Source organism: Stegodyphus dumicola, chromosome 2 (genome assembly GCF_044657685.1).
Source record: "Stegodyphus dumicola isolate Sdum_Otavi_A_Nest chromosome 2, ASM4465768v1".
Classification (NCBI taxonomy): domain Eukaryota; kingdom Metazoa; phylum Arthropoda; class Arachnida; order Araneae; family Eresidae; genus Stegodyphus; species Stegodyphus dumicola.
Window position 1 is genome coordinate 91,199,510 of NC_140769.1, and position 12,526 is coordinate 91,212,035.

The window sequence follows — 12,526 nt, forward strand, 5'->3', positions numbered from 1 at the left end:
TAGTACAACTATCCCACCATATCTTGTTGACATTGTCTGTTGCTTCAAAGTTGAGTTTTGACATAGTTTCAAGTAGTGGAGGAAAGAAATGGGTTTTCAATAATCGATGCAGCCCAATTTCTCTGATATGTCTCATTGCAAGGATAATTTTTTTTGGTATATCATTTATCTTCTATATCAGAATTTTGGAATTTTGTATCAACTGCCGAATATTATCTAAGTTTTGTTTGTTTTTCTGAAAGCTCAATTTGCTGTTGTGTTCATTGTGAAAGCAGATCAGGAATATGAGCTGCCAAATCTTCCAAAATTGTACTGAATTTTATGTCAGCAGAAATACCAAGTAAGAATAATTGATCCTTCCTGAAGACTTTTCTGTTAACTTCAGAAATGGAGAATTCAACATGTCAGGGAGAATGAAGTTTAATGCCTGCTGATGGCATTACTCAATGCACAATCAAGCTGCTTTTTTTGAATCATATGTGTATTTGTCTGGCATGGCCTGGCATGTCCCACCATGCCGAGTTTTGTTATGATCTGACAATTCAAGGTGCCAAAATTTTTATGGTAATAAGTGTATTTTAATTTGACTGTATTAATAAATATTTATTTATAGTTTTATTGTCAAAATGTCCATGCAAGTTTTTGATTATGTAAGGTTTTAAGTATTTTAAATTGAAGTAATGTAAGGGTGTACAAATTTATCAATTTCTATTTGGTAACTTTCTGTTTTCAGTTCTTCTGCTCAATGGTATCTTATTTCACACTAAATGCTGCCTTAAGTGAGTACAGTGGTCATTTTGGACAATTATCTTATCCAGGGTTGATCAATTTTGGAAAATTTAATGTAAGTTTTAGTTGTATTCTCTTTTTTCTTTTTCTATCTGCATTAAGAATCATTGAATTTTTTTAATTCATTAATTTTTTTAATTGATAATGTTTAATTATAATTATAAAATTAGTTAATAATATTAAAATTATGGAATTGTATGTAGGTGAATAGAATGTTTAATTACTCCTGTGAGTTTCTCTAACAGAAGGTTTGGTTACTTGTAGTTTGTTGCATTATATTTGAAGGTTTAGAAAATAAAATAAAAAGAAAAGCATAAAAAGAATTTTAAAATAAAAAGAAACTAAGTAATATTTTTAAATTTTAATTATGTAATAAATGTCAGTTTCTATTATTTTATTAATAGCTGAATATTTTCTTTAAAATTATTCCTTATTTCTGTATTTTAAAAACTGAAATTTTTAAGAGAAAAAATAATTATTTAATATAATTTATACTACTAAAATCTGTGTGCATCTGTCTCTCTGTTTGTTTGTAAAGTTATCTTCTCCAGAATGGCAGAGAGAGAAGTACCCCTCGGATGGCAAAAATTTGTGAGAAGCCATTTCGACCATTCTCATCTTCGTACGATTTTAATCTGCCAAGATATTAATTGAAAATTATAAAAACGCTATATTGGCTACAGAAAATTTATTTACAAATTGGTTGTTGTGGGTTACACGAGATATAAGTTATTGATTGCTGCGGGTTGTTGCAAGATATTAAAAGCTCTCAAAACACTAATTTGGCAACAAAAAATTTATTTACCAATTGGTTGTTTGCTTGAGAAGCCTGCTCATCTGACAGGCTTGCCCACTAGTTGCATTTATTTGTTTTAACAAATTGATTCTAAAATGATGTGAAGTAACATAAAACATAGATTACTTAATTTTAAAATAAAATAATAAAATCTTGTTATTTAATCTAACTCCATTTTAACACATGAAAAAAATTATTACTATCCTTGCATTATACATATTCAAAAAATTGAAGTGGAATATTTTTAAAAGGAGAAATATCACTAGTGTGTATGCGTATGGTATCTAAACTAAGCAGGAATTGTAAAGTTTTTAAGTTCTGTTGAGTAATTTCACTGAAATCTAAGCTAAGTAAGTCAGATTTGACCCTTAAAAAGTAATTTCTATTTTTTCTAATACTAGGTCTACTATTTAAATAATGTTTTTAAAAATGCATATAAATTATCACAACCTTGCTGTAGAATTTTATTTCTATAATTAGGTTTTATTTTGTCAGATAATACTGTATAGGCAGGAGAATTAATGAGTTATTCTTTAGTTATGACAACCGTAACATGTAGCATTAAAAATGTTTGTTATTATTAACTACCATATTTACTTGAAGGTAAATTATGAGGGTCAGATTATATACGTGTCTAATCTCTCAAAAAAGGATAGATTTTCTGTTAGCCAGGCGTAAGCGATAAATCACTAAATATCACACTTTTATTTCAATTTTTTGGAAAAAAAAAATTAATGAAACTATGTTCCCTCCCTTTAAGGGAGTTTTCTAAATACGTTGAAGAAGGAGACAACTGCATGAATATTTAAAAAAAATTTCAATAGCTTGTGTAAAAATTTAAGGGGAGACTATGTTAATGGTATAAATCAGGTTTGATTGAAAATTTTGATTTAGAATTCAAAGTATATCTTTGAAATATTAATTGTTGAAAAACATCATAAAGAGGATAATCGTAGAATCTGTACTTGTGATTACTTTTCTGCTACAATTGATATTGCTAATCAGAAGTGTGAGAATTTTGCCAAAGTAATTTCATCAGGTATTAACTTAATTGCACGACAAATTAAAATGACAGCTTCAATTAAAAAAAGGTCTTTAAATGCATAAATTTAAAGCTTATCTCAGAAAAGTATTTAATTCTTGAAAATTAACCAGATTTGTGCTTAAAATTTAGTATTTATTTAACATGAAATTAAATAAAGTGCTAAGAAAAAGCACCAAAGACCTCACATTTACTTTTATAATTGCTTTATTTTCTTAAGCCATAGAATGAATAAACATCCAAGCATTGGATGTTTATTCATTCTACTCAGCATCCTTTGGCAAGATTTTGTATTGCATATTATTGAAAATTCACTGTTAGAATTTTTTTCAACTGAATACTTACATAAGTTGAATTTTGATGTATTTCATATTAATTTATTTGTTTAACCCAGCGGAAGTCGCACCAAGAAAAGTTACTAGAGTGGGCGCGTGTGGTATCACATACCCCAATATTTAAAATACAATAAAAATAGTATTATTTAGTTTTAAAACTTTTTTTTTTTTCGTGTGTGTGTGTGTGTGTTCTTGTGTATTATAAATAAGTGAATAATAATTGGGTTTCAAAAAATTAATTTTCGAAATAATTTTAGATTTAAAATTAAGATAAATGAAAATAATAAAAAAATAAACATCATGCCTCTAAGTTTTATTGCATCTCTAATACACCATGCTTATTTTATTTCTTTGCACTTTAAACAAAATACATTTATGTGCTCTTGGCACAGAATATTTTCACATTTTAAACGTTGCATTCACCTTCTTCTGTCCTTGGCGCGAGGGCAAAAAAATTTATCACATCTTTCATACTTAGTTGTTTTGAGTTTCACGTATTCGTTTTAATTCTTCGTCAAAGCTTCTGCGTTTGTTTTGCATGCAGTACGTCAATTTCTTGGAAAAGTATTAATCTGTGATTCTTTGTTCAATACTTTTTTTCATTAATTGTAATGGTAAGCCCTTCAAAAACAGACTTTTGTTTCTGGTTGGTAGATTAGCAGTTGAATGTAATATAATTCAATCATTTATTACAGCAACATTCAGTGCAGGAAAGAAAATAACCACTGGCCACCTCCTTGTTATTCTGGCAATTGAATAATTGGCTGACATTTCATCTCCCATATCCACTGCTCCTTTTGTCATATTATTAAAACATACAATTCCTGAAGTTTTATTTTCTCCAATAGTATCATCTATAGTATGATTGTTATATAATGTTGAAAGCATAAGAACAGTTTTTCCTTTTTTAGGAACATCAGGAATTAATGTTTTATCTTTTTCGAAACCAAAACATTGTAGAAAATATTCTTAGTTTCATCTTCAGTTTCCAAAATGCAATCTTCATCGCTTTCAAATATTTCTAATAAATCTCACATGCGTTGCATCTCCAGTTCATAGGGACTCATTCTTTTTACATAATGGAGTTAGAAATTTTTAACAATTTAATGTCAAGTACTTTAAAATCACTTGCGAGTAGAAATATTTACTGTTACACTCTAGAAATAAATTTCTTAAATTTCTGAACTAAATATTCAGTCAGAAAAACACTTACACAGGCAGGTGCGTGGGGTGTGTCATACCCCAGTTCCAACAAAATACCAATAAATCTTTTTCTGAAACAGACTGGCAAAGAAAAAGCGGTTCTGAAAGTCAACCACAACTAGAAACTCAGCTACTGAAAGCAGCACACAATTTCAGTCTCACAAGTTAGGAATATTCCACTTTTATATAGGGTTGGGGTATGATACACCCCACACGCCTTCCCGCGGGTTAAAATTATCATAACAGCCCTTAGCCATTAATTATATGCAAACGTTTCAACTGATCCTATCAAAAGAAGGTTGCACAACCCTTAATCATTTTATGTATTATTGATTTAAGTTCTTTAATTTCGTACTTGTGACAAAGGTCAAGTCCGTAAAGAAAAACATAGTAAATAAATATTCAACCCAAAAATGTGAGATTTTACATTCTAAATGTCTTGTTCAAAATGTTTTATAAAAAAAGTAAATTAATTCTCAGATTATAAATAGCAAAGTTTTTTCTTCTTTCAGAACCTGGATTATACAGTTGCAGAACTGCCATTATATATTATCATGGGTGTTATAGGTAAGCAATTTTTCTTCATGTGTGAAAGTGCATCGCTTTTTGAAAAATCAGCAGTTGAAATGATTTAGTCAAAAGGTAAACTACAGTCCTGCCTTTATATTTGCCAATTCAAATTCACAGTTCAGGAGAAGGGGAATTAAGTTGTAAGTTTCGAAATGCAACCTAGTGACAACAGTCAGAAGATCACCAAAGTATAGCATCTGACATGCACGAAATAATGTCTTTGTAGCATTTGCAGGCTCATTGCAGCTTGAAGAAGACCTTGTAGTTTGTTCAGAGATTGAAAAAGAGGAAGTATTGTTTCATAATAAGAAAGCTGATAATCTAGAAAAATTTTAAGTGACTCAGTAATTCACTTGATTCATATTGTGAGCCACCATTGTCTAACACTAATAATGGCTGATAAGTAAAAAAAGCATAAATATATATATATAAGTAATTTAACCCCTTCGAGCCAGGTAGCGAAAACGCGCGCTTATCGCGGAGGCCGGCAGTGTCTTCCGCGAGCGTCTCTCCAGGGCCGGGTGCTTTTTTGCTACTAAGCCTAAATCCATGAAATTTCCGAAGTATCAACGCATTGTTTAATAATGCTCTAAAGAATATTTAAACGGCTTATGCTTTATAGATATTTTTATATATATACTTTAATTACCTTATTTCTTGTTTAAATGCATATTTTACACATTTTATTTTAATTACTCACCATTTTATGACTTTTAACATTATACATCTGAAAACTAAATATATTACTTAAAATTCTCTTTTCGTATGAAAAATTTTAAAACAGGGATCTACACACAGTCCTACGTTACATTCCTTGAACTCGTAATAACTCATTTGCCGTTTTGGAGGATTTTTCCAGGAATGTGAACAAACGAAGCATCGTCATCTCATTCTCTTATCAGTCTCTTCTGAACAAAGTTTTGGAAAATGTCTTTCAGTTAATCTTTCAGAATCAATATCAGAATTTCAGAATCAATATCTGAAATATTTTGCATCATTTCTGCTATTTCATGCTCTGTTAAACATTTTCGACGCTTCGACATTGAAACGGTAAAAACAGAAAGAATTCATGTCTAACAAGATCTAATTATTTTCTAAAAACTGAACTGTAAACCGAAATACTCAACGCTTTAGCGCATATAAAACTTCTACTTACAATAAACAACTACCACGTGCGAATAAAGTGAGATTTAAAGAGACGTCATAAATCACGCAATTCGGAAACATTTAGTTCCCCGTTTGTTTATATAATCAAAAACACGTGTATGTGAGTCATGCTTCTCTCATTTCGAGTAGAAGGTCTAATGTACATGTATCTGAAACCATATGGACATACAGTGCCATCTTGTGGCAGAAATTATAGTTTGAAAAACGTTCCAAGGTACTGGCACAAATACGTGACAGTCGGTAGTAAACACAACAATGCTCTGGCATGCCTGCATGTCGGCCGGTAGATAAGTGTGTTCATTGCTGGCACGTATACATGACAGTCAGCGCGAAGGGGTTAAACATCATAAATTTATGATTTTTGTTAATGTAATGGTAGCAACATGTTTTTCTTATAACAGCTCCATCGTGATAGCCTGATAACCTGGAGGCTGTGTAGCTGATCGTCTTAGTGTGTTTATAGTAGTTCATCAACTACTGTAAAAACGTGTTTTGGAGCTGTCTTGACAATACTGACCAATAAAGTGTGTTTCGATACTTCATCAAGTGTCGTAGTTATTCACTCCAAATCCACACGAACCCCGTACGAACGTGAAGGAAGAAAATAACGTAACAACTGGTATCAGGAGAATTAAAGAAAAACATAACAATATGTTACAAGCAAACCTGTTTTATTTCAGGGTTCATAGCGATCCTTACAAGCGCTTATAAGTCCTTATATTTGAAAATAAAATATAAAAGCCCTTATAGGTGCTTACTTTTCCTCTAAAGCATTTATTTTTTTGTTTTCAGTGCTTATTTTTTGCTTTTAGTGCTTTTTTTTTTTTAACACACGCACATTTTTTCCCTGTACCAAAGCCGAAAATAAATAAACAACTTTTCTTCCTTATATGGAATGTTGACTCAAGCTCAAAGAGATTCGCAGAAGGGGTCCCCGCGTTTTTCGCTAACCCAGTGTAATATTTAATAAATAAAGGTAAAACACAAAATGTTAAAAAAGGCCCTTTTGGGTGTCATATGAAACGGCAAATGGTGAATCATACTCCCAGAAATAGCTTTTCGCCCCTTTCTCTGAATTAACATAAACTTTGGTGCACACGAGTACAGACAGGTGCACGTCACTCTATTGGTCAAAGAATTCGAAAGCGGTAGAAAATTCTGATACATTCCATATTCTTTTGCTCCCTCCCAATACTACACATGTTTGAATTTCTATCAAGATTTTAATAATTTACATTCTCGTTCCACGTGGTCATTTCATATTCGCATTTATTATGATGGGTATGCTTATATTATGAGCATATGTATGAATATTTATAATAATATATTTGCAGTAACTGCTGAAGTATAGATAAAGTTAAAAAATGGGTAAGTGTGTTTTAACCCAGATTAGTTTTCTAAGGAATAATATTCCAAATGGCATAAATAAAGTAAAAGAAATTGAATAGTCTTTTTTTTTTTTTTTTTCCCCAATGCATTTTAACGCACGGAAGTTGGGGGTTCTCTCCTTTCTCCACAAAATCTCGAATATTGAAACCGTTACAGTTCTCAGCAAGGCAAGCAACGGGCTTTTTTTTTTTTTTTTTTGGTCACTTTTCAACCTGGATTGAATAGGACTAAAAGTTCTGCGGTCTACCAACCCAAACGAAGAATGAGTCTATTCAAGAAATATAACACAGTCTGTTTAAAATTAGAATGAAAAACACCCTAGATTGGTAAATCTCTTTATTAATCAATATGAGTACGGCAGGGATATCGTGCAGAGCGCGACATGTTCTGCTCAGTGATAAATATTTCACATGGGCGCATGGCGGTGAAAACCAGATGAAGCAAAGGGGCATTTTCCTTTATTTAATTATTTATTCTCCGAATACCGGCAGCCGTTGATTCCAATTGTGTAATAATACATGCGAAAGACTTAAGGTGCAAGTATTGCATAATAACGTTTGCGATATTTCGGAGAGATAAAAGAGTTTTACTGTGCTTGTTAAGCAGATTATTTTTCAGTTCCATTAGACTGTTTTTTATATGATGCACACATCGAAATGTCAGAAGCATTATTTAGCTTAAAAATCTAAAGAACGGCTACAATCTACCCCTCTTCCTCTTTTATCCGGAATTTTCAGGTATTCGGCAATTTCCGAGTGTGCCAGTTAGTTAAGCTGTTACTGTTAAAGAATGACTGCATGAAGCAATTTCCCATCTTCTAATTTCAGAAAAGGTCCTTTTTTTTTACTTATTTTTACTTAAATTACTTTGCTTGCAATATCTGTTAAGGAAAAATTATTATACAATGAAAATTTAAGAAAATGTTCAGAATTTAAGTTAAATTATTTAAATATTAATATGAGTGGAAAAATCAATTGTATTTATTTTTAGAAGCCAAGTGAATGTAATAAATATGGCTTATTATTTTTTTTTTCTCTATTTTGAACTGAAATTCTATCATTAAATCTTGTAATATAATTTAGTTCTGCTTAGTTCCCCCCTTTCATTGTAAACTAGTTCTATAAATTGAACTGTTATTTAAAATTAAAAAAAAAAAAAGAATGTAATTGTTTTCTATGGTTGAGTAATGCTCATTCTCTCTTAATACTGAATTTCTCATATTTTAAATTACAAGTCTAATTTCTCTTTTAAGGTTATGCAGTTGTGTATAATGTAATTAGACAGGTACTTATTTTTTTCCTTAAAATGTGCTTGAAAAGTGCTTATAGGTACTTATTTTTTTAACCAAAATTTGGCTATGAACCCTGTATTTAATTTTTGATATTACTCATGATAATTCTTGGAACATGTTACCCTTGAACACAACAGCACTGTTGTATATGTGAAGGTATCTTTCATATTGTTATGAAATGTGCAGCTACAGCAAGATAAATTCCCTGCAAGGCGGGTTTAGGGTTGCCAGAAAATGGCAAGGGAAGGCAGGTTTGCCATATTTGGCACAAATTGCCCATTTGGCAAAAAAATTGCCAATATGCCGTGGACAGACGGAGAACATTATAGAACAAATTCTTACTGGTTTGGCCCAGAATGGTCTCGAATGCAAGCCAAAAGCTATATAAACCCTGCTGATATGCAGAGTAGTTAGTCTATCGTCAGTGTGCCGTCAACAGTATTTAAGTCTATTGAGTTGATTCTCACTCTAGTGTCTCGTCAGTGGATTGTGAAGTGCATCGAGAGTGTGCATCGCTAAGGCTATCAAGTGCATCGCAAGTTGTAGCGTGGAGAGTATGCGGAGTTGTGAGCACGACCGAACCGAGTTGGGAGTTGTACTCTAGTTATAGCCTGAAGACTGTGTTGCTGATTTTTTAAGCATGTTTGTCGTAGTTTTTTTTTTATGACTGTAAACGTGATTTAACTGTCCTGAGTAATACTGACTGAATAAATTGTATTTTGATTCTTCATCAAGTGTTGTCATCAACCACTTAAAATCCAGGAACCTATATGGAAACGTAACAGTATTGGTGCAGTATCTTTCTTTACGTATTAACTATAAACACTCTTTCAAGTTTCTTCATATAAGGAGATTGAAAATATGATTTCGTTATTAGTAAAGAAGCCTGACAAATCCCTTCTTTAAGGAAATTTCTGTTATCGTACACAGTTAGAAATAGTCTAATTTTTGTGATACTCTTTATGTTGATAGTTATGGAATATAATGTTTGCAAAAATATTAAATTTGTAACTTTTAACCCTTTGACGCACGCGATATTATTTTTATAATTTTTTTAACTAAAAACTCTAGAAATTGAATATTATGATCCTAGAGACAAATAATATATGAATTTAAAAAAATCTACTCTTGCCCATTGCACTTGTTCTGTGGGTGGTGATCGCACTGTGAAACCACCACGTGTCTAGGACTTTGAAACTTACCGAGGTCAGTAGGGAAAAAAAACTTACCTTTCTCCGTGCACGTTTCCAATAAATGACGAAATTTACGAATTCAAAACAAAATGCATGTAGGAATTGCATAATATATAATATATATTTTTTTACATTATTTTACAAAGTAAATCGTCAGAAAAAATAAAAAATAAACATTTATGTAATTTTTCTATAGCAGTGAAAGTGCCTACATAATAACATCGTTTGGCTGCATGGATTAAAAAACTCAGTAAAATAAAGATAGAAAAAAGACTCAGTGTTTTTTTTTTTTTTTTTTAATTTCAAAGAACAAATATTTTTTGTGACACTGTTCAAAGCATGTTTTGTCTTTTTGGTGCATGCATGCCCACATTGTACATTTCGCCACGTGTATCTTCTTCTGTAAGGTTTCTTCCTTGTGCTACAAAATGTACACTGATTGGATCTAAACTTCGCTGGTATATGTCCAGCGTTATTTTGTTTCTTTTCATCTGGCACATGAAATTTGTGGTTTTTTTTTATGTTAATGAGGAGGGGCTTGGTCTTTTTGGCTTTGATACGAATCATTCGTTTCCCATTCATACTTATTTTATTTGTATTTCGTCCCAAAGTATTCATAAAATATTTTTAATTTAAATAAAACTTTATGCGATTTCTATTTTTAATTACAGCAAAGTATATTTAAATTAAATTTAAACCACAGGAAATAATTTTTAAAATCGCAATACTTGCTTGGGAAGCAAGTGTGTTGAGGTCAGAGAAAAGTCTCTGGAAAAGAAAGACCTTTTTACCGGGCAAGTGCATATATTGTTTAGTAATAAAATAAATCTGTGATTTCAAAACCCCTTATCTATATCCGGGTAAAAATAAACATTCCTATTTGAGAAGCAAGCAAACGCCATTGTGAAGAGCAGTGGTTTCAAGGCGCGACCACCGAGCCTTTAGAGCATTGTGACACAATGCTCTAGTGGTGCAGTGGTTGCACCCTGAAACCACAAAGCAAATGTCATACATATAGAGGGTTTTTTTATATATTCAGTTTAATTATTGCTAGTTTTTATTGTTTATGATAGAAATCATGATGTGCGATGAATAACTTTTGAAATTTAAAGTTGTTTATATTAATAAAAGGAAGTTATTTTGTCTCATTGAAAACGAATTTTAAAAGGCATCCTATTTGAAGTACTAATACCTAAAACATGTATGATTCTGCAGTCATTTTGTATTATTTAGAGGTAAAAGATCAGTAATCAATTGATTTTCACTCAAAAATTTCGGAAGGAAGAGGAGAAACTTTTCCCTCTTTACTTCTTGCGCTCCCAAATCATTAATAAAAAATATATTTACAGCTTTTAAAACCTGAAAAAAAAAAAAAAAAACACGTGTGTGATGTTATCGTCATGTGTAGGTATTTTATTTTTTTATCATGATATTTTCTATGACGATGTTTTCAAACCGCGAAGTTTTCGAGCCACTTTATTTTCAACGATGATATTTTGTACCACAATGTTTTAGAACTGCGATGTTTTCTCTTTGCTTTCTTTTCTCACACGATGTTTTGTACCACGATATTTTTGTCTTGTGTTGTTTTCTCCACGATGTTTTTGCTGTGATGTTTTCAGCGAATACTCTTTTAATTTACTAGAATCCCTTACGTGCAGTTCCCACAAATAAAGGCAGTATCGCTAAGCACTACTAAGTTTGATCTGTGTTGTTGCAGATTAACCATTCATTATTATGTAAAAAAAATATATATATATATTTGTAAAAGGAAATATTCTTCTTTCATTCTTAAAAATGTATCTGTAAAGTATTCAAATGTGTGCAGTTTGCACTATTTTATTACATTATGCTATAAGAAAGTACCCACACTGTCTTTGTTTATAGATAGGGAGAGATGGGCAGATAAATATGCACTATTTTTCTTTCCATTTGCTGTCAACATAATTTCTATCATATATTGAAACTTCTGTTGACTATTGCATGAGATATTTTAGCTTGATAACATGAACTATGATAAATGTGTGCATTTATTTATCATATAAAATTGGAATTTTAGCTTTTCTGGAGATTGAAAATGAGGAAGTACCGTGTCATCATTAACAAATCACAGATCGGATACTACTGTTTAATTCAGCAAGTTGTGTACCCATGGGTTGTAGTTTATAAAATATTGAGAAATCAGTTTTGTGATACTTCAGCTGTTTACTATTATCAACTGCAAAACTCTTTTTTTTTTTTTTTTTTTTTTCCCCCAAAGTATTTAACAATTTCAGTATAAAACTTCTGACTTGCTAAAATATAAGTTCCTTATAAATTGTTCCTCATCTCTTCTTTCCTTTTAATAAATAAACAATATTAATATATGAATATGCATGACTTTTATGTATTGTTGCGTGTATACGGGTTCTCAGTTGATTGAATGCGCACTGGATGGATGATAGGTTGATAATTTTTTTTACCAAAAGAAACATTTCATAGTTCTGGAATTTTCCACAGAAATACCCGTACAGATGTTCACAGTGTCACAGAGTACAATCACTAGTTATACTTCAAACCACTAAGCATGTTAAACAAAATGCAATGCGAACTGCATCTAAAGAGGAAGCTAATCCGGAGATATCTCAATTCTCTTAACTCGCACTGAACTAACAACTCGCAACAACTACTACTGAGAGCAGATGCTCTGTACAGCCTTATAAAGTTTTCAACCTGCCGCTGAGATATTTCTAGTATTTCTGCTTTCTCAAA

General features: G+C 31.3%; 1 protein-coding gene across 2 annotated transcripts in view; it reads left to right on the forward strand.

The window, feature by feature from the left end:
* The window catches only part of LOC118189640 (H(+)/Cl(-) exchange transporter 7-like), a 128,116-nt gene that overhangs the window by 55,481 nt on the left and 60,109 nt on the right, over positions 1-12,526 (forward strand). For both annotated transcript variants that reach the window (XM_035360296.2, XM_035360295.2), the window contains exons 11-12: positions 734-844; positions 4,678-4,732. In XM_035360296.2, the coding sequence (XP_035216187.1) occupies positions 734-844; positions 4,678-4,732 (166 nt within the window). The remainder of the gene's footprint in view (positions 1-733; positions 845-4,677; positions 4,733-12,526) is intronic.